The sequence below is a fragment of the Empidonax traillii genome, unplaced genomic scaffold, assembly GCF_003031625.1.
Source record: "Empidonax traillii isolate 1590-97213 ecotype Southwest subspecies unplaced genomic scaffold, ASM303162v1 scaffold873:size564455, whole genome shotgun sequence".
In the NCBI taxonomy this organism is placed as follows: domain Eukaryota; kingdom Metazoa; phylum Chordata; class Aves; order Passeriformes; family Tyrannidae; genus Empidonax; species Empidonax traillii.
The window spans coordinates 42,141-65,071 of NW_020956066.1; the positions used below are offsets into that span (position 1 = coordinate 42,141).

At 40.5% G+C, this 22,931-nt stretch overlaps 1 protein-coding gene across 1 annotated transcript in view; it reads left to right on the forward strand.

Annotated features, from left to right (window-relative positions):
• The window catches only part of GLI3 (GLI family zinc finger 3), a 205,957-nt gene that overhangs the window by 617 nt on the left and 182,409 nt on the right, over positions 1-22,931 (forward strand). The window contains exon 2 of the mRNA XM_027902424.1: positions 13,942-14,104. Coding sequence (XP_027758225.1) covers positions 13,981-14,104 — 124 coding nt within the window. The 5' untranslated portion in view covers positions 13,942-13,980. The remainder of the gene's footprint in view (positions 1-13,941; positions 14,105-22,931) is intronic.

Below are 22,931 nucleotides of genomic sequence, written 5' to 3' on the forward strand. Positions count from 1 at the left end.
ACCCGCGCACACACACCCCCACACGGAGGCAGAGGCGCGGGCTGCTCCCCGCGGGAGGCGGGCAGGGATAAAACAACCACCAACAACACCCGCCGGCCCTCCTCTGCTGCCCGCGTCCCGCCTGTGCCCTGTCCCGTCCCCCTGCCCCCGCGGGATGCCCGCCGGCTGCGGCGGGGGCCGGCCCCGCTAGCTGCGGCGGCGGGGAGCGGTGCGGGGGCGAGCGGGCGGCCCCGGCCCTCGCCCATGGGCAGCGCGGGGGCTCGGCGGCAGCGGCGGCAGGTACGTACCCACTTGGGCGAGAAGTTCTTTGTTCCCCCTGGCTCTGCTCTGGGCCACTTTCTTCTCGCCTCCCAGCTCTGCGGCCCCGCTCCCGGCCCCCTTCCCGCTTCCCTAACTTGGAGGCGGAGGGCAGGGGAGGGGAGCGAGGTGTCTAACCCCCCAAAATGGCTGTCACGGAGCGCGGGAGCCGAGGGCGCGGGGTGCGGGGAGAGGCGGGGGCAGCCCCCGCTCCGGGCCGGGCCGGGCCGTGCTCGACCGTGCGCGTCCCGCGGCGGAGCTGCCGATGTGCGGGCGGCAGCTGCTGTTTTATTTCCACTCCCTTCCTTCTCCTCGCCCCCTCTCCCCCGAGCGGCTCACGGACCCTTTCATGCCCCGTGCGGCGGGAGGCCGGCCGCGAACTTCGCAGGGGGAAAGGCGAGCGGAGCGGGGCAGAAGGCGCTGTCACATCTGGCGGGACGGAGCGGCGCCCGGGGCGGCCGTCACTCCCCGCCGGGCAAGGGGAACGAACAGTCGGGTCCCGGTTGGGAGGGCGGTGCGGGGGTGCCGGAGACTCTCTGTGCCGCTCCGCCCCGCCGCTGGAACGGGGCCGGGCTGGGGAGCGGGGCGCCGCGCCGGGCCGGGCCGCGCACCCGGGAGGAGCGGGGCGGCTGCCCCGGGGGGAGCTCCTCGGCACCGCGGCCCGGCCGTGCACCGCCCAGCTTGGGAGGGAGGGTGGGAGCAGAGCGTGTCCGCCGCCGCCGCCGCCGCTCCGATTGTCCCGTGAAGTCGGTGGGGTGTTGGCGCCCGCTCCCCAACCCGCGCAACCACGTGAAGAGAGAAGGTAAAAGGAAACACACGCCCCCCGCTCCCCACCTCACTCCGCAGTTTTGTTTTTAACCCTCTGGTGTGTAGTTTTGATCCGGGCCTGCGGGTACGGTGTCCGTGGCCTTCTGCCAGTTTGTATGTAGATATATTTATGTAAAACATTTTCTCCCAGCTCCTTGCCAGCTGTTCCACATTTTCCAGCTGCCACTTCAGTTTGAAATGATGGACTGTACGGATCTGAAAGAGCCTTTTAGTCAGAGGTACGGATAGCTGTCCGTTTGATACACAGTGTCACGTTTTAGAGGCTACTTCGCTAAAGGCGTATTAAGTAGCAACCCTCTGCAAAATGTTCGTCGCTGTCGTGCCCCTGTTATTTCCCGCTTCATCTACAAGGGTCAATAAACGTGATGTTTTAAGCTTCAGCTTGCAGACGTCGTTTCTTTTGTGTGCGTGCTACAGAAAAACTTGGAAGCAAAATTTTCCAGAGGCCTTGAGATGTGTGGCTGATTAAATCCACAAACATTTTTAAGAGGGCATAGCTGCCTCTCTCTGTGTGATGTAGGTGTCTGTTTTGAAACTAAGTCAGTGGAATAGTGAGAAATCACTGTGTTTCTCTGTGTTACAAAATTGTTTTTGATGTGGTGTTCAGCGAGATTATGGATTGAAATGTGCAAGAACTGGCCTCAAGTAGTTTGAATATTTGTGCAATTGCATTGTAATTTGGAAAGGTGCCTCACTGATTGATTCCTATAATTATTTCATTTAGGTCCTTTATTAAAAATTAATAATGATCTGACAGTTTCTTAATTATATATGTCATGATTATTTTGAAGGAAGACGAATACAGTGTTTTAAAAGTAAAGTAACCCTAAAGTGTAAAAATTGCTGTGTCCACACCACTGCATTTCAGTTGAGGAAATATATATTAAAAGTAATGGTGAGTGAGTTTAGCAATGTAAACTGTAGGCAGCCTCTTGAGAGTTTGTTTATATAATGAAGGTTTGGGTTTAACTAGCTAGTATGTAAATACTTTCAGTTTGGTGTATAGCCCAATTCTAAAAGCATAAATAAAAGTAATTATGAGAGAAGGCTATTTTAAGGAGGGGGGATTATTTCTTTAAAAGCAGGATTATGTGATTTTTGAATGAGTAGGAAGAATGAGTAAGAAAAGGGCTCTCTCAGTGTATGTGCATTCTTTTAAGCAGCAGTGGAAGTAAAATGATCGCTTAAGGTGCCCAAATGAATGCACTCTTGCATTCTGATAATAGCATATGGTTTTCAGTAGAACATGCTGTTTTCCAAATCATTCCTGTGGAAGTACTACAAAACAGAGACATCACCTGCATTTTCCTGCTTAAGTGAAGTAATATTTTTTGCTTGAGAAGACGTGCAGTGGCCAAGACAGCATTTTACTGCTATACGTAATCTTCAGTTCTGAAAGATTGTTCATTTTCAAACACAAAACCAATTTGTAACTAAGAAATCAAAATACCAATGGTTATAAATAATATTTTTCTCAGTATTTCTTTTGAGAAACCAAAATAGTCAAGTTTTGAGATATTATCATATGTTCACCTTGGAGGTTACTTAACTTTTTAAGAAGATAAATATGTGCATTGATAGTGACCCATGAAAGTTTCAGTTACACTTCCTGCCTCGTTTTTCGAAAGCTATTTCATTACCTGCACTCCCCTAGTGTGTTTGAATTTCATCCTGTGTGTTAAAGGAAGGAATGGCATATTTTTATGTTGCAGAGTCTAGTGAAAAGTTAGTCATCTTTGCCTGATAAGTAAGGAATGTGATGGTTATTAAAGCAGAGTTTATTTGGAGTTGTGGAAGGAAGCAGTTTAACGATCAGTGTTGCATGCCTTCAACTATATGAAGACAGTAACGTACAAAGAAAAAGCAGACTTGAAGGAAAAGTGAATCAACGAGTCATGAAATCCTCAGGAAAACCATAGTAATGGAATGTTAATGCTTTTAGACTATAGTAGATTACCTTAAAAGTCAGGCTTTTCTTCTTTATGCAATTGTTGTAAATCCCTAGCTAAAGAATACTTTGAAGAAGGCTTTAGTTTTTCTGGCACTCATATTCTGTAGTAATTCTGGTTGTTTTGGAAGATTCAAGATATTTTCTGCCAACTTGCAGTTAGGCAATTAAAATGCTAAAATGGCTACAGAGGAAGCTTTTTATTCAACAAAAGGTTCATCTGTAATAATGATTTCAAGTTGTCTTTTAACCACAGGTTTTATAGACCTCCTCCCTTTAGACTTTGTCATTTTTATAAGGGAATTGATTTGTTATACTTTAAAATCAAATAAAATGAGACAGAATAAACAAAAATAGGGCATGGGTGCTGCTGCAAACTTTTCAAGTTCTTTCAGTGCATTTTTCATCTTTACTTTTATTTGATAGGTCTGTGAAATAGAGCTGTAGACTGGCAGACTTTAAATGAAATTTCACACTTTGATGATTTTTTTTAAACTTTGATATATTGACAGCAAAAGGAGCTGCAAAGCTTTTATATAACTTGAGCAGTAACGCCAAGCAGCAGTCAAACGTCTCTATGCATTTGTGTTTAACTGCAGAAGAAAAACATGTCCATGGGCAGTAGAGGGTTCTTATCAACTCCCTAATCCCAGATCCCAGCAAACCTTGAGGGCATGCCTCAGATCTTGCTGAAATCATTGTAGACTCTCACAGTTTGCAGATTAAATATGCTATGTGTTCCTGGCTCCAACAACAGTTTTATGAGCTCACTAAGCTTCCTGTTTTAAGATCCTTTTCTGAAGTTTTTAGGAGCTGCTAAAGGCGATGCTGTCTATGGCAAGTGCTACTTGTTAATTTAGGGACACTTTAGGTATTTCATTCTGTCGGTAAAAAGAGCCAGAATTACTATTTTCAAATTGGAAGTCGAGTTGCACTGGAAAAAAAAAAAAAAAAGAGCTCCTTTAAAGAGGGATACTGTTGTTTTAATGTGTTTGTGAGTACACAAGGTGACAAAGTTTATAGGAGGCTTGATTTGTTTTATGGGGGCTTGACTTTGACCAGGCTCTTTAAAATGAGGCTTTTTCAGTTGTAATTCTAAGCACAATGCAGCTTTTAGGACATAATTTCTGAGCCTCTTTTAACCAATTGTATTTGTAGCAGCTCATTAAACATACCTTTGAAGTTCTCATTCTCCTTCAAGTCTCAAAGAAGGGAAAATATATTTTGCCAGGAATAAATTTCAGTGAATCAGGTAGTTAACCCTGGGATTTGTTGACCCCTCTGAACGAATGGTATTGCACTTCATACTCCTTGTCCGGTCTTTTCTAGCTGCTAAATAGTTAACTCTTATATTTTATTCACTGTAATCATGTTTATGTATTTGGTGTAATAGTTTTAATTAAAAAGGAAAATCCTTATTGTCCAACAACGCGTGTCATGTTTATTCCCTAGAGAACTCGAGCCAATTTTGTGCTTAAAGGTTATTCAATGAATGAAATTTTGAAAGCCCATTTGTCAAGGTACCGGCACAGTTTCTGTTAGTTTTCAACCCCCAAATTCATTGTCCGCATGGCCCAGTCATTAGTCAGCAGTGTATTATGCTGCCTTCAGGCAACGCTGCCCAGCACTTCTTCGCACCATTATAGCTCTAAAAGTGTACTCTGCCGACTGGTAGAATTACTGCTCTGATTTCCGCTTGGCTGGTTTTGAGGTAAGTCCCCTCCCTACCTTCCAGCTCACTCTAATCCCTGCTTTCTCTTAAGGCTGCTTTCTGCAGAGATTTCGGGGAAAACTTTCGTAGAGATTGTGCTGGCATCATACCGTGGTTTTGTTGTGGTGCACGCTGTACATGTAAATTGTACCTGCCTTACCTCGAAAGTGTATTCAATTGGCTGCTGATCTGAGGAGTTGGTTTCTCTATCTCTTTGAGAACAAAACAAGAAATGAGACGATACACTAATGTTAAAAACACCTGCAAGGTTATTTGGATTACAACAAGGGACAAACCAATTGGGATAGAGCATGTTTGTCTAAATAGTTTCTGGGTGTCAGAACTGATAATATCAGAATCCACTACCAGGAGATCTGATTGAATCATTTTCTTAGCTGAAGTTTCCACTCTAATGTCAAGTTATTTTTTGCACTGATTACCAAGAAGATTAAGCCTTTTTTTTTTTTTTTTTTTTTTTTAATTGATGGTCAAAATACTGCTTTTTTTTTTTTTTTTTGGTATCTGATATTTAGTTCGGGGCTAAAATACTCAACTAACCTCTGGTTTAGAGATGAACCTCCCCCAACAGTGTTTGTGGCTTTGTATGATACTCTGTTTTTTTCACATACAAATCTGTTAATGTCAAGGAAATCAACTGCCTGTAAAGAATACATCATCCAGCTGCTGGGAGAATGAAGCCTTCATTAGATAAGATGTATGAATACCTGAAACCAAAGAGTCAGAAACACAGATCAAGTTAGTGTCAGTTCAGTATGCTCTTCTGAGCCCTGTATATTAAAATGAAATTCTAGCACTACCAATTCTTTAGGATCAGGAATGTGGTTTGGTGTGGTTTTGCTTGGCTCTTCAATTCACTATGGATGCTTTTTTTCTGAGAAAATAAGACAGCTGTATAATTCTATGATTATGTTATTTGAACAAGGATAGGACATTGTGGAATGTGCATTTGTAATGCAGCAGTTCAGAGTTGTCCTGTTGCGTTTTGTCAAGCTACAAAATCGTGGAGGAATCATGATGCAGTTTTACTGCTACTGTGAGACAGGTGGAAAACCTAAAGTAAACTGTAAAAGCTGAAGATAAAGTTTTATAAAGTACCTTTCACACTTGAAGTTCTTCCTGGGTGTGTGGAGTTTTCCTAGCTCTTTTACGTGTTAAAAACATCTGTGTTGGGTTAGAATGTGAAATTCTGGATAAAGGCATCCCTTAACCTGAGAGTATGTTGAGGAGATAAACACGCTTCCTGGAATGGGACTGTGATCAAAACATGGCACTTTCAAAAACATTCTACTTGATTCCTTTGATCTTGTTTTAAAATGCTAATTGTAAAATATGGAATACGGTCTTTCCTTCTTTCATTTGCATATCATAAGTTGGGAACAGAAGGCACATCTTTTGCAATAGATGTATATTAAACACATTCTTCCTTGAGCTCAGTTCCTGTATAGATTGACATTGATATATAGATGTAGTTTTGATTCTAAGGAAACTTTCATCTGTTGGGATTGATGAAATAAAGTAAAAAGTGTGAAGAAAGTGGTCATTTCACTGGAATGTTTAGCTCCAGTGCTGGAAATTAGAGTACTTCTGCAGTTTTCTGTGGCAGTTGTAGTCACTTCTTACTTGACTAAGTAAGTGATGCAAAGCACAGCCGTTACAGATGTTTGTAATTTGCTTTACCAAGGTGTTTGTCGGCAAGAAGGGAAGGAAGAAAATAGCCTGTATTGTCACCATAAGTGCTTCTAGTGCTAATAAGCGTATCAGCAGAGGAAGCCATAGGGTATGTTATCCACACAGCAAATCTTGCTGGCTCTCCCCTTTGCTGTCCTCTCAGAATACTCTGGGCCTTTAAGATCTTGAGCATATGAATGAAACTCATTTCAGGTTTCATAAAACAAGTGTTTTACCAAAGGAAGTCACTGCATTGTCATTTAAGTTTGTTATGGATTTAGTGCTGCTGAATTTCTGAAGAAAGATAGAGGCAAAAATTCAGTGTAGACTTGGTTGGGAAGTTTGAGGTGTCACTGCTTATTTTGTCCTATTGCTATAAACTGTGCAGTCCACAGGAGATTTTTTTTCCCTACCCGCCTGTGCTAATTCTTTTGCTGCTAATCTTACTTTGACATAATAAGTAGAGTTTTTCCTACTGCAGAGTTTGAAGCAAAAGGACATGTAGGATTGCAAAAAAAAAAGCAGTAACACAGCTTCCTCTGTATTTTGTAGCAATATTAGGCAGCTTAATTGGAAGGAGTTCTGATTGCTTCAGGATAAGAGCATTACTGGTTTTAAACACACCCCCTCCCCAAATATATTTACACATTTGGAGACTTGAAAAACATATGGCACTTACTTAATATTAAGAAATAACCTTTATTTTTTTCCATTGTATTTAGACAGAGTCAAAAAGGAATAAGGAAACTCAAGACCATGTGCTTGAAATAACACATGCTTAGATGCAGAGTTAATGACTTGATTTGTTTGTTTTGGTGGGGGGGGGTGTTTTGTTTGTTTGTTTCTTTTTCTTATTTTTAAAGTTCAGTTCCTTATTCCAAAAGGCTCTTGGATAATGAATGGATTATAAAATTTTACCTCAGAGGATACATCGTATCTGAAATGTAAAGCCAGTAAAATGTGCTTTAAGTTTGGGCTCTGTGTTGCATGTTTCATTTTCCCAAACAGCAGCTTCTGTGAGGGATGGACTAGTTGGATATGGACAGTATGACCTGGATCCTTCATCCGTTAAGTTCTGTTTACTGGGTAAGAAATTACGAATAATTTCTTTCCAGGCAGAAAGCTGTTTTATTTAGATACAGAGTTTAATCTGACAAAGTAATAGTAAAAACATTTAATTGGGGTTATTCTTAACAGCCTTCTAAATCCCGAAACAAAAGTAGAGATAATCTACTTTTAAGAGTGTGTGGGTGATGTGTATTAAAAGCAACTGAGGTGCTGCCCCAGTGAAAAGTGCAACTTATTGATCCTATTGTTTGTGTATGTTTCAAATATTTTCAGAACTTTTGGTAATTGAGTTTATCTGTAAAAGCAAGATGTAAGCAACTGTAATTCCTCTGGAGTCGAGAAACTATTGCACTCGATCAGGAGTTCAGTATATGCCATAGAATAGTTTCTCACTTAGGATCTTAATCACGAGGATGCTAATAGCACTGCTTCGCCTAGCTGATTGCCTTCGTGTTTGTGATCCTCTGTTACTGTTGCCACAAGCTATTTAACCTATCAGGAACAGATCAGACCATCATTAACCAGGCTTTAGGTCTTGTTGCTTTTCAGTCTTTATGGGGGGGCGGGGGGGAGGAGAAGAAATCAAAGGAATGTAACACAGGAAAAACCAGCAGATATTAATGACTTCGGAAAGATTGTATTAATACATATTATGCCCCTTAACTTGAGGTAATTTTAAAAATAATTGTGGTTTTATAAATAGTGGATATAACGCTATCTGTGCTCTTTATGTTGGTCTTAGTCTTACCGTGATGAGTTGTCTCAACAGGGAAGAATCTGAACAAAATTTGCCCAGGGGTGGTTAATGGGAGTTGCAGGATTCTGATTTAGCTTACAAAGAATTGGGAAAGGATAAAAGTATTTTAAAAATATATGGCATTTAGGTTAGTTCCTACAGCCATTGCAAAAATGGTGCGATAAACCAAGAGGTTAATGTTACAACTGGAAGATATTTCTTAAAATGTCTGAGCGCTCGTGCATTTTTCAGCAAGTACTGTCAGGGGTTACTTTGTCTGTGCAGCTTTGCCAGCAGATTTAATAGAAAGCAGTGGTGAAATCTAGGTGGGTTTTGGAAGTTCAGTGTACCTGAATCAAGCCTATATAAATCAGTGTGAAATAGCTCCTGTATAATGAATTGTCTCATGTAAATTTTGCATTTGAATGTATCTGAATAAGGTGTATTTTTTTTTTATCCTTAAATAATCCCAAGGAATGGTGTAACCCATGTTGATAAATTTGATAAAGAGTCCTTTATGGTTGAGAGAGACTGTAATTTCCTGATTGTTCTTCATGCCTCCCCTTGTGTTTTTCACTTTCATACAGTTGTGCTGTTCAAGATGCATTGTATTCCCAGAGACTGCTTCCAGTAGTGTGGATCAAAGTAGTACCTATGAACACCCTAACTACCCAGAGTCATTTCTGAAAAATTAAACATGCTATGTTTGCTTGCACGCTGATTGGGGCACTCTGGTTGCTGATAGCAATCAGTATGAACTTCCCTACTGCTGATGTAATGATGATGAATGCTGTGACACTGCTATTTCAGACAGCTCTTCTCAGTGGATGCAAAACACTTGTTAATGAATTGAATACAACTACAGCAGCATCAAGTAAAACAGGGAAAGGATTTACGTGGTTTTTTGTTTGGTGTTTTTTTGTTTGTTTGTTTGTTTTGTTGTTTTTTTTTTTTAAAAACCCAACACATTAAAAGAAACCCCTCAAAAATTAAAAATAAACCAAATGAAAGCAGAAGGTTTAAGTTTGCAAGAAACACAAACCAGCCTAATGTGCAAAATTGAGAATTTTAGATACTTACACTTCAGCACTTCAACAACACTACTTGCTTCAGTCTAAGTGAGCCTATTCCTGTCAATAAAGATTGCATGGTCTGGTCTTTAAGACTAGTGAATGCAATATAAATTAAGTCATTTAATAAGTAGTTCAGAGAGAAGAAGGAGCACAGAGCTGAAGATTTCTTGAAAACTCGAAATCTATGTTCAGGAAGGGTCATGTTTCCTGCTCTTCCTGGCACAGGGCTGCTCCAGTGGTTTTTTGCACTGTAAGAAAATGAACAAAAAGATGTTTTTTTTTTCTCCCTAGTATATTAATATGATTATTTTTACTACAGTAAGGCACAGTTTTATAGCCAACATATATAAGGACTGGAAGTTAAATAATTTCAAGTTGCTTGAAAGAATTTTTCTTTTTGAAATAAGTTTCCAACATATTGTCATTTGTTGATGATTCTTTTAAAAGAGACAGTTTTCCTCATTTTAATTAGTTCATCTCAGTAGCTTGTTCCTAAAATTCCTCCAATATAATATGCAATTGGTGAAGGTTTTACGTTTATGTTCTAAAAAGAAGGGACACACCTGCAGGTTGCTGTTTTGAGAGGGATCAGGTTTAAAATGGGGATCTGGAATTAATAGTGCAGTGGGTTCAGGCTTTAGGGAAATTACAGTAGGTTCCAGCATGGTTGAATGGGAAAAAGCCATGAATGTTTGCTTTCAGGAAGGAATGTTTATCCCTCTATTTACCTCTATGGGCTTTTGCCCATATATTGTTATAGTATTTGCTCGCCATTTATATGCACATGGAGATGCTGGACAGCCAGTGGAACTAGCTTTCTGGTTTTTTTGAAAGTGAAGCTTGCTAAGGAATAGATACAGATTGTCTCAGGCCTGGGGGTAGGAACAGGGAAGTCACTGACCCACGTGCTGGAGAGAGCCCTGTACACCCTAACATAAGCCACTTTGTATTTTAATGTGGATATAATGTCAGGCTGGCTGCTTTTTAAAATGCCTTTTGATAGGGGTTAACAACCAGTGGAAAGAAATCTTTACATTTTACCGTAGTTTCTTTTTTTTTTTTTTTTTTTTTTTTTTTTTTTTTTTTTTTTTTTTTTTTTTTTTTTTTTTTTTTTTTTTTTTTTTTTTTTTTTTTTTTTTTTTTTTTTTTTTTTTTGTGAACTGTAATTCCCACGTCTCAGCACAATTTCTGAGGGAAGATTAAAAATCACAACCAAAATTAAGGAGAATGATTCTAGAAGATCTGCGTGTGTTTTCAACTTGATCTTAAGGAAAGCAAAGATTTTGGAGGTACCATATTGATGTCCAGCTGACTGCTTCCCTGTTGGCAAAACACACCAAACCACATACATCTAATTGTTAGTCCTGCCAGCTCTCCTGGCTTTCCTTACTTTGCCTGCCATGCACACCACAGTGTGGTTGATACAGCAGTGGCATGGAGCTGGATCTGCAGGAATTCTTGCAGGGGCCCATGCCCCATGTGTGTGGGTTGGGAGCAGAGGAAGGAAGACACAGGAGGAAAGATTTGCAGTGCCAGGGCCATCGCCTTGTGGTACAGTGTGTAGAGCTGAGCAAAAAAGTTTACTCCGGCAGTGTTCCCTCTTCCGTGCTGACATGAATAAAAGCAGCTTTCTGGATGTAAACTAAGAAGACATGAAACAGAACAGGTACCAAGAGCAGATGTTTATATCAGTTCTTGGCCAATTCTGCAATTTCTGTCCAAAAATTTAAGTGCTACTTAGGCCTCTGTTCTGTATCTTTTTCTGCAGTAGATAGCATAAAAAAGTGATAGAGACTGATGGGAAATGTGGAATTATGTCAGCTAGTCTTTCTTCCATTAAAGAAGATGACCCTAAAGCACCAGAAAAATCTCACTGGTAGTCTGTTAGGGAAAGAAAAAAAGTAGCCAAGAGAATGGATGATGTCAGTCTGAGCAGCCACATGTTGCCCTTGAATTGCAGAGGACCCAACGATGCTTTTTAGGAGATTAAGGTTTTCTTCAGTACCTTCATCTCCTTCCTTTTCCGAGCAGTGGTTTGTAATCCTGCCATGGTGGAGAGGGAAAGGAGGTAGAGATAAGTGGGGGCTCCTTGCACATATCTGCACAGACATCTGTGTGCAGGAGGCAGGGGAACTGCTGTAGATACCTGTCATCAAAGGTTTCTGTGACCTTTGCCCAAATGTTTCATGTCACTCCACTGTGGAGGCAGAGTATGTGGCTTCTTCCTTTCTAGTTGCATAGGGAGTACAATTGTTTCTTTTCATGACTTTAAGCCAAAAGAAACATGCTTGTGAACCAACAACCAAACAAGTTGGGGGGGGGGGGGGGGGGAGAAGTTCTGCAGCTTCCTCTTCAGATTTTTCAGTCACTCTCTTTCATGTAAATGAAGATGCCACCTGAATAGCAGTCTCAGCCCGCAGAAGGCAAAACAGAAGAAAAATAGCCACAGCTGAAGATGTATAGCTTTTTAAATTCCTTCTGAGACAGCATAGAAAGTTACTCTTTTAGAGAATGTTAAATAACTCCAAGGGGGTTATTCAGAGGATAGGAGTGTGTATTTGAAGGGCTCACTCATGCAGTGGCTGGAGGATGGGTATAGGCACATTTTGGTGTTTATGTGGCTAGGGCTGTACAGAGAAAACAAGCCCGCTCTTTTCATGTGTGAACAGCTTGGCAGCAGTGCCAGGGACTGAAAAGCAAGCTACACATGATAACTGACCAAAGCTGTGGATGGTCTTGCATGAGGTGTGCAAGGGGAAAAGGGGAGGAAGCATATGAGAAATTTGGAAATGTACCGTTTACAAAGCTTATGTCAGATATTTGCTCGAGGAGGTTTGTGCGTTGCTGGGTAAAAATGAGGGCTGTCGCAAGTTGAGTATTGTAAGTTCTCTCCTGCTCCCATTTTAAGATGCCTGACGTTCCCCTTAGTTCTGGTAGGAAGTTGTTTCACAGATCACAGTAATATTTATAGCACTTTCACAGATAGATCTTACAAGTAGTTTTAGAAATACTCTGCCTAGGCAGGCAGAGCTTTGTTACTTCTGTTTTTAGCAAGCAAGAAACTCGAGGGAACAAAAATGCCTTGCCAAAGCTTAGACAGTAGGTCAGTGGCATAGAGTCTCTGATATCTAGCCCAGATCCCTGGCTGTGCTGACTAGCTAAATAATGATTCATTTAGTGATTGGGCTACTCTTTGATCCCTACTATATAACAATGAGGCTTTGGAGTGTTTTATTGTACTATTAAAAAGAACTCCTACTAGGAAGGTGGGAAGGGGAAGGTTTACTAGACAGTGATGAATTGGCTTTGTAGCCCCTTTTTTTGTTTTATTTTGGTTTTGTTTTGTTTTGTTTGGATTGATTTAGTTTTGTTTCTTGTTTTTTTTTTGTTTGTTTGTTTGTTTGGTTTTTTTTTTGGACTGACAGAATGGAGGAAGCAGGCTTGTAATGTAATTACACTTCATTATACTTTGTGGCTTTTTTTGAAGCCTTTTTTTAATTTTATTTTAGAACAGTGTGACTTCCTTCTATTTCGGACCCGTTTCACTAATGACTGCAGTGCTGCTCAGAGCGGAAAATACTCTTTATTTATTACTATTTTTTGTTCTTGTTGCATAGGTTCATATTCAAACTGTCAAAGTACAGTTTCTAAGCATGGTGTGTGTGCTGAATATGATGATCTGTGTAAACCCTACTTGGACAGACAGGTGTGCATCAAGTTAAGCTGCAGACCAGTGCTTGGAAACGCTTGTCTTCACAGCCCAAGATCCCTGCAGTCTTGAGGCCTGACGTGCCTGCACTCATGCACAAGCAGTGATACCCCTTCAGAAGCCTGCAGGCTTCTTTGGTTTATATCTGGAATGTGAAAGATCTGAGAATAAGGAGAAATGATCTGCAGGGTATAAAATGAATGTATCAGCGGAGAGAACACTGAGAAGAGACAGCAAAGGCAAAATAACCGGACACACATCTCTATAGAACTTTCCATTTCCACTGTTTTCATGCAAAAGAAAGTGATCTCATTATGTGCCACTAGCAATAATATTTGCCTTTCCCTGTGGTTTTCGGGGTGTTGCTCCAATGCACTTTTGTTTGAGTTAGATTTCTGAACAAACAAAGTGAGAGATGTTTACACAAGTAAGACAAGGTGTAGAGCTAGACGGGATAATTCCTGCTGCAGTGTGTTGGGGTAGCATGAAAGCTGAAATTTAAATATTTGGCTTCTAGAGTCAACACGAAGGTCTGTCTTGATTTTTTTCTTTCATTGTTCCAAGGTGCTCTGGACATAAGAGAAAAATACCATTTTTTTTTCCCCACTGGATCCATTAAAATCCTACAGGGTTGAAAAAAATGGACCTACCCATCAAGCAGGCAGCGTAGTGGTTTTTCACGATGCTTATTTTCGGTGCTAGTGTTTCTTTAAATTCCTCAGGAATCCATGCATGCAAACATAATTTGATGAGCATACAGAAATGGCCTGTGAGCTGCTAATTCAGTTGTGCTGCAGGCTCTTCTTCAGGTGAGAGGTGTGAAAAAGTTTTGGGCTAAGGTTTGGAACAGTCTTTAAACTTTATGACTCTTGTTTCATTCAGGTATTAGTGCAAGGAGAGCTGAAGTAATGAGAAGTCATCATGGAGGCGCAGTCCCATAGCTCTGCCACTACGGAGAAGAAAAAAGTGGAGAATTCCATTGTGAAATGCTCCAGTCGAACAGATGTCAGTGAGAAAGCTGTTGCCTCCAGCACAACTTCCAATGGTGAGTAACAGCAGGGATTTACTAGCAGCCAAACCTACAGTAATTTTATGTTCACTGCATTCCTCGTGAATTGAGCATTTGCACCTGGATCACTGTTTGTTTTAAGGGAAGGCTAAAGAAAACGAGCAAGGGGGGGGGGGGTGTGGTGGAAAGTGGTAGGATACAATAAGGCCATTTTTGGCGTCAGGCATAGTCTTTTACTTCCAGATGTTCTAATTTGAGATGTAAATGTGCTAAGTTATTTATTGTAGGAAGTTCCTGTTTTTGGCATTTTGGAAATTGTCTAGATTAGCCTGGCAGGTCTTGCAGTTGCTTTGCATTTGGCCATTGAAATATCTTACACTAGCTAGATAATTAGTTAATACTAAAGAGACAGAAGTAGCTCTGTCAAAATTAATGGGAAAGGTCTTTTTTCCCCCTCTTCTTTTACAAATAAACTTGCTTCTTGCAAAGGGCTGCCCCTTCCCCCTCCCCCCCCAAACTTCCTTAATGACCAGGAACAAAACCTCAAGCTAGGAGTGGATCCTCCTGTGAATTCATTTCAAAGTTGTGAATGTACAGCTTGTAGATTTGCAAAACTGGAGTAGTTTTCTTAATCCTCCCCAGAGATTACCTCACTTGACAATTTTACATATTCCTTGCCTCTCCTGAGAATGTGTAATCCCAGCCCTAGCCCTTTCATTGTTCAGTGTAAGAGGGCTGAATGTATTGGTTCCTATTAATGTAAAACTCCCTTTGCATTAGGAAAGAAAATTGCCTGAAAAGGTGTGGGCAGAGTTTCAACCTGTGGATTTTGAATACCTGAAGATTAACTGCTGGTTTTTTTTGCAAATGAGTTTAGCAATGACTTAAGAACAGAAGATACCTTTCTGTTTATTTTGTACTCTTAGTGTATTCCTGGCAAAACATTTTCTGTTCCCGCTTTCTGCTTCCGTCACGCTCACTCATCTGGGCTTGTGGACCAGGTCAGATTCTTACTTTGATACCTTGAATAAAGGTTTATGCTTTCTCAGAGAAACAGACTACAGCAGAAAATACATGAGTCCTAGATCAATACTGGAGGGGAATCTCTGTGGGTCAGTAAAAATTAGGTGGCACTCGTCCCAGCATCCTTCTGTGTGACTAGACTTCAGATTAAAAGCAAACTCATTATTACCTGCTGACCTACTAGTTGGAGTTGATCCCCACAAGGGTATAGAAATCTTGAGCAGCTATGGAAAAAGTTGCATCAGTTTTCTAAGGCATATGAAATTAGATCCTCAGCTGGTGTAAGTCAGCACAGATCCGCTGCTGTCAATGGAATTATAGTGGTTCACATTAGCTGAAGAGCTCCTCATTGTTTTTTGGAGGTTTTTTGATAATAGGATTTTTCACATTGGCCCAGCTTTTCGAACAGATGCACACTTAAACACACATGCATATTCTTTGGTGTGTCGGAGGTTTGTACTCAAACTCAATATTGGCACATATCTCTGACTGTTTGGGCTAGCTTGAATGTTGTCATTAAATATTTAGATTTAGAGGGCTAAAATTAGCCTAATTCTGACACTGATTTATATGGTCAAATATTTTTCTCTCTATAAGTGTAGTATTAGTTCTTAACTACCTGCTTCACTTAGGTGGAGTATTACTGCACGTCAGGGGCGTCAAATTCCCAAGAGCTGGAAAAATTTTAAGTCTAATGAATGATTACAAAGTTTTGTCACTGGAATTATCCCCTGTTAATGGAATAAGATGCTAATGTAGTACACATCCTGGGGCCCGAGGCTGCTGTTTGTTAAGGTAATGAGAGTTAACTTTGTTTTCAGTAGGTAAGTGTTGGTATTGTTGGTCTCCATATTTAGGTAAATCGCCAGGATCTCCAAGGTTTGGGTTTCTAATCTACTTCATGTGTGAGAGAACAAACGACTTTCCAGAGATGCAGGGTTGGGCTTCAAAGGGATAAAAGATTCGATTCCTTCTTGGATATGAAAAATTTCCACTTAGTGTAGAGGCTCCAGGGAGCATGTACCAAAACAAATACTAATATCAAAACTTCAGGAACTTAAACATGAGTTTTACTGTTGCAATGTTTTAAAAGTTTTGCTTTTTGCAGATGTGATTGTAATGATAATGAATTTCGGTTACAAGCACAATTTGCATGAAAGCTGGAGCTTGCATTGCATTTGCATGTTTCATTCTTTAATGCTGGAATAAGTATTACCACAGGAACGTCTTCAGTTGGTATAAGATACCACTCCTACAAAACACTCCTACAAAAAGCAGCTTTTGTTGATTTAGTGCCTCTTTTTTTGCAAAAGGCTGTGGTAATGTTAAATGCTGTGATTTGCATTTGAATACTCTGTTTAACAAGGTAAGGCAGCCTTAAAAATAACAAAAGGACAGAATGATCCTTGCTGTTCTTGTCAGAAGACTGATGTCATTGCAGAGCAAAACTTGCCTGTCGTACCAATGTCACCTCATAATCATGTCTAATATCAGTGCTTCTGTCCTTCTGGACAACTCATGAATTAACAAAGTTTGCAGGGCAACATGTACTTGAGTGACAAGTCTGAGGTGTGATGTACAAACTAGTATTTTCTCAGTAGCTCTGCTGTCTCCTGAAGGAGTCAGAACTTGGATCGTAAGCAGATTGAAAGCTGCTAGTTATGGTTTATGTGAAGTTTACAATCACGAAGAAACAAAGAAAATATACTATTTCAACAGCTCCCAGAAGTGAGTGACACACCCTGTGATAAAATCGCTATTGAGCGTGGAAAACTTTTAAATCATATGATGTGTAGACTGTTTATTGAAGAACCTGGTGTTAACCTAGGTGCAAGGCAAAGCAAGTGAGAAAGGTGACCTGGAAGGGGAGCTCACGTGTTAGCCTTAACCACGCAGTGCAATTTCTGAGGCTCAGACTTGAGGGTACCCTGTGGAAGGTACCAGCTGCACTGCCACAGGCATGGGCCACGGATTACGTGCTGTCCACTTCTGCTGAGTTCCTGTCACTACTTAACACCAAAAAAGATTTCTGCTGCACTCACCTCGCTGCACAAAGTCTTGACTGTGTTGCTGAGATGCTAGCAATGTGTTAGATATGGGCCTGCCAGCATTTCCATTACAAACCCCTGATTTCAGGGATTTATAACGGATCCATTAAAATGTGCTCAAGGACAAAACATGTGGGGAAGGTCTTAGTGCTGGAGCAAATTAAAACTTCTTTTAAAAAACAATGATCAAAAAAGTAAAAAAACCCCACCAAATATATTTTGAAATAACTAAGAAAAAACTTTGTCACCCTTTGATACCCAGTGGGACCACTTTTGCTTTGTTTTGAATTCATTCTTGCGAGCTTTCGATTTTTTTCCTTCTTTATGTTTAGTTTTGTGTATCTTGACCAAACTGCATCCAGTTTAATAGTATACATTTCCTTGCAAATCGTTCCCTTTACTGCTTTGTTTGACTGATATATTTACCGCTAAGCTAATTCTCAGGGAGACAAAAAACCGCGAAAGCAAGCTGCTAATGGAGATGTTAATTCACAAAAGGCTGTGGGAATAAAAAGTTTGTGGTAGGGCACAAAGTCAGCTTACTTGTGGGTATGGTGGCTGTTTTGACCCTGTGCTCTGCTTTGTAGGTGAGTCAGATTTGTTGATAGAGTACTTCCTAAGAGGTGTTGACCAAAAAAACACACAAAAAAACAAAAACCCAAACGTGCTAACCTAACGCAGCCCTCAGCTCAGTGCCATTTGTGGTTTTTTTCACTTAATCTTTACCATGAGCATAATAATTTTTTTGCTTTAATTTCTAAAAAGTGCAGGGAATTTCTGTGAGGACTGAAGGAATAATTTTGCAAGGCAAAGCTGCACTTCACAGAATTGCTTGGAGAACATTAGGAAATTGTAATGCTGTATTCGACCCTGATTTATTTACTGTTTGGCTTGTGAATTTTGTTGGTGACTAAAATGCTTTCAACTCTTGGACATTTTGGCTCGAAACTGATGTTTTTAATGTTGCATTAAAACAATGCAGTTATTGTATGGGAACTCCTTCAGTGTCTGACGGGCAAGCACTTATTTTCAGTTTGATGTGTTTTGTCTGGTTTTTGACCCATGAGCTTGTTCCAGTGTAATCTGATATTTCTTATTAACCTATTACTCTGCCTTAAAAAAAGCTAATTATAAACGTATGTAGGTTGTGGACTTGACTACCTTTATCAGAATCAGATAGTTATTGAGAACATACTTTAAAGTGATAGAAAGCAGAAATTATTATCTTAATGATGATGTAACTTAAAACCAAAGTTGATAGATGAATAAATGAGAGGAAGTTCATGCGTCCACTTTGATTATTTCAGAAGAAGAGCCAGCTTCATCTAGGTCTCCTTTTATTTTTTTTTTTAACTTCTTCCTCGTAGTTTTTTTAGGGTTGACTGAGGGAAGCAGTCTGCAACCCCGCAAGAATCACATTTCCTGTTTAAGCTTTTAGTTGGTTACTTGTCCTGCTGCTTGCTTTCAAGCCTCACCATAAAATAGGTGTTAATCATAATACCCATTCTTGGCCCCCTCGTTGGACTGATGTGCTCAGGGTCCTGTTGAGAGGTCAGGGTTCAAAAGAGGTTGTTAGGTATCAAAAAACATTGCCTGTACTATTTTAGTGACTTGTAAATTGAGTGCTGAATGGATTATATGAGACCTGATTCTACAAAGTGATCAGGAGATGCCATCCTCTTGCCCTGAAATCAAAGGGGGTGGAGGGGCCCTCTTCACTTCTCATTTTCAGCTCAAGGAGTAAACATCCTGTAGTATTAGATACTGAAAATGATGACTTCAATGTACATGTTTTTCTGAGGGTTTTGTTTTTCAGCGAGACAAATGCTGCAGGTAATTCCTATCTGTAAGTGATACACAGCAGCATGAAAGTTAAAAGAGTAGAATGGCCACATGTGGTAGCCCAGAAAAATAAGGGAAAAGACCTGAACCTGTAAGATTTTGTGAACCCTTCTGTTCTAATATTTGCAACCAGGTTGTAAGAGGATAAACTTAAAAGAAGGTACTTATCCTTGGGGAGAATAGACTCCCCTGATGCTTGAAGATATTGGAAATGAAAGTACTGGAGGTTGTAATTAAGTGGGGACTGCGTGTCTTGGTATATTGTAATCTGATGTGAGTAGCTGATTAAGTGCATGTTCTTTTGGAGTAATGCACCCACGGTCCTTTATGCTTACTAATAAAATTTCAGTCATCAAGTTATGGTTTACTGTAGACTGTAATAACTCATTCTGCCTGATACGATTTTCTAGTGTTGTTTCTCAGTGAGCCAGCCCTAGCCTTACCCCACTCTACACCCAGGGATCTCTGCAAGTGCAGTACAGTATTGCTTCATTAATTCTGCCGAGATTTCCCTCATTTTTTCCCCCCTTCTCTCCCCTCACTGCAGTGGTTAATAGCATAAGGGATATTAAATGTCAATCCTCCTGTATCCCTTTGCAAGTTCCAGAAAGAGATGATTGAGTGGCTTATCCCTGCAATCACTGTAATCAGTAAGTAATGACTTAACATCCTGCTGGATAACACGAGGTGGAATCAGGAGAAAACATTAGTTAGCAGCAGAAGCTTGCCACCTGGACAAAGTGGAGGTTAAATTTAGGAAATTATACGCTGGGGAGTTGTTTTTTTTTTTTCCCTGAAAAACAAGAAAAAAGACCCAACCACAAAACACCCAAGCAACCATATTTCAAGTGTACCTGGGTTTTGAAATAGAGTAAGAAGTGACAATAATAAAAAAGGTTTAAAATGTTTCTCTGCAGTATGGCAACAGTACCATGCTCTGTGCTTTTAGGAGCCTATTATCAATCAGACCTCAAAAGGTTCAGCCATTGCAGCCCACAGTACTGGGGAAGAGGAAGCAACCAGGAGGTTTGATTTTTAGAAGGAAAAAGACTGCTGGCAGCTGAAGCTTTAGTGATATTGTTAGCCCTCCAGAAAAGAGCTCTTACTGCTGTTAAGTGCTGGTCTCAGGGGAAGATACCCTAAAAGAGAAAGGGCCTCCTAATGACCTTGCACTTGCTGTGCCAGCCTGTGCCACCAAAGTGGGGAGGGTGCATGGCAGCAGCACTGCTGCTCCAAGTGATGGCATCTTCCTCCCAGCTGCTGGAAATGGATGTCAACGAACACACGGGTGCCAGGCGGTTTGGGAGGGCTGGAAGGGCTCTTAATTAAAAAATTAAGACAGAAAACTCCTGGACTCTGAATCCCAAAAAAGAGAATCTGGAAGCGAAGGAGCTGTGCAGAGCAGATCATCTTCTTAAAGTAAATAAAAAGAATTTAAAAAAAATCCTTCTAATTGACTTAAAGCTAGGCAACCCCTCTGGCAGGAACTGTATTTGGCTTTACAATCTGAACTGTGTAAATTAAGGCAGTTGAAGTAATTAAATTACTTAACAGGTTTTCAAATGGCATTCGTCTTTTCTCTTCTAGATGTTTTCTATTTCGTATCTGTCTTTAGTTAAAAGGAAATAATCAGGCACCAGTGTTGCATTTGATTATATCCCTGCTCTGTATGTTTCTATTTACTTCCCCCCCTGCCCTTTCTTTTATTTGTTTTCCAGAGGAGTCAAAACCTCAGCTTCTGCTTACATAGAAATTATTACTGAATACATATGCCAGTAAGTAGGAGAAGTGAGCTAAGGGTACAGTATGTGATTATGTAAAGAAGGTACCATGTTAAAGCTACATTGTTTGTATTCTTTCCAAGCCATATGTCATTATTTTGGGGTGAGAGTGGAAGGGGAGGGAGAAGCATTCTTCTGCCATCCCAACCAAGAGGAAATGAGATGGATTTTTAGTGCTGTGTCATTATCTTATTTCCCATTAAAAGCCTTTACCTTTGATGTATACTGTAAGAGGTCACAATTTAATTTGCAGATTCTATTTTTGTTCATAAGGCTGGCGATTCAGAAAAAAAAAAAAATTGCTCGTAAATGTGATCTGGACCTACTGATGAATGCATACTTTGAGTGTGCAGATGCACTTTGGAAAAGAGAAGTACATACTGGGTTTTGTGCAGATGATTTTAAAATTTGGCTTTTAAGGCGTTATGGGTCAGATTATTAAAAAGCACTGCCTGCAGTCAGCTGGAGCCTTGCTACACAGGAGCTGTGTGTGCACATTCTTTGCACATGCCAACCACTTAAAATTTGCTGGTTTCTATTCATTTAGCACGACTTTTCATGCACGTTCCACATGCAGCCAAGTGGAAACTTCAGTCTTACGCATGCAATAGCTTGAAAATGCACCCAGATGTCCCAAACTAAGGGGATTTTTTTGTTCTGCGTAACAGAACAGGTTTGTACTGATGGAGTTTTTCCTAAGATGGGGTAATAAATTGCTGAAACTGAGGTAAGTATCGTAGCTCTCTCATGAGCTCTCTTGCTCTTTCTCTGTCCCTGTCGTGTGCTTGCCTTTCTCTTCTTTTCCAGTGTAGGGGTTCATACATAACAACAGAGGATTCTGTGTGTGGAAAAGTTCCTTCTGGGCCTGACCAATAGTGTTTTCCCCTCCTCCTGGTCTCTCTCTTTTCTTTCCTTCTTTTTCTTCTTCTCTTTTCTTTCCCTTTCTTTTTTTTTTTTTTTTTTTTTTTTTTTTTTTTTTTTTTTTTTTTTTTTTTTTTTTTTTTTTTTTTTTTTCCTTTCTTTTAGTTTTCAGAAAGTTGAGTTCCATCCCAATTATTAAATCTTTGGAGACCATTCCCACATGGTTCTGTAAATGGTAGCTTCATCCTGAGTTCTTTCATCTCTTTTCCTGCTCTCCTGGCTTGACAGTTGAAAAGGTCTGACTGTGCCACACAATGGTTTGATTGGTTTCTCTAGGGGAGGCTTTACCCTGCCTCATCATTCGCCAGGCAGGTGGACCAGAAAGTCTCTTGATTCTTTTGTTGCCTCTCAAAGTCCGAGGTCTTTGACTGAATAAATCCTCCGTCATGGGATAATTTGCTAAAAGGAGACTGAAAGATGTGAGAGAAAAGCCTCACTACTTGGGTACTGAATTAATGAAATAACTGGGCCTTGGAGTTTGCAATTGAAAAATCACCAGGAATGCAATGGGTGGAGACAGGCTTCAGAATGCAAGCCCGTTACTTCCCTGTAATAAACTATGAGAGCTTTAAATGATATTACTAAATACGCTGTTCGCCTGGCCGCCTCCGGTTATTTGCATTCGCAGCCCCGTCCGTTCGGCGGGGGGAAGCCCGAGCAGAATAAAAGCCGTTTTGGTACAGCGCCTAGTTAGTCATTAGATTATTATGAGGGGCTGGAAAGAATTCCATATGACAGAACTAGGGTTGAGTTAACACAGGACGAAAAGTAATTTACAGATAGGCTGTCCTCAGCCATCTTCGTAGCCCCTGATAAGGTTTCATTTCAGAATGGATAGGCGACATTTCCACTTACGGGCCCATTCTGCGACACCTGTGATAACAGCTTCTGGATCCTAATTGAAATTGGTTTCAAAATGGATTTTCACTTTTCTCTGTCTGTGGAAAATATTGAATGGACTCAGAGCTGCCACAGAGAATCCCAGACCTTGGAAAATGGAGCAAGAAGCCAGGATCATCTTTCATAACTGTGTCGATGATATGACAGTTTTGTTATCTGTCTTATTAATGAAATCATTGATCACCTGATGAGGGAGATAATAAACTACATTTTTGCTGCTGTTCAGGAAGCTCAATTAGATTTTTTAAAAGTACAGATGGGGGAAAATCAAGCCAAAACGATGAAACGAATGTTTTTGGGTCTATTTTCAACTTTGCTTTTCTTGAAGATTTTTTAGGTGGAAGAAAT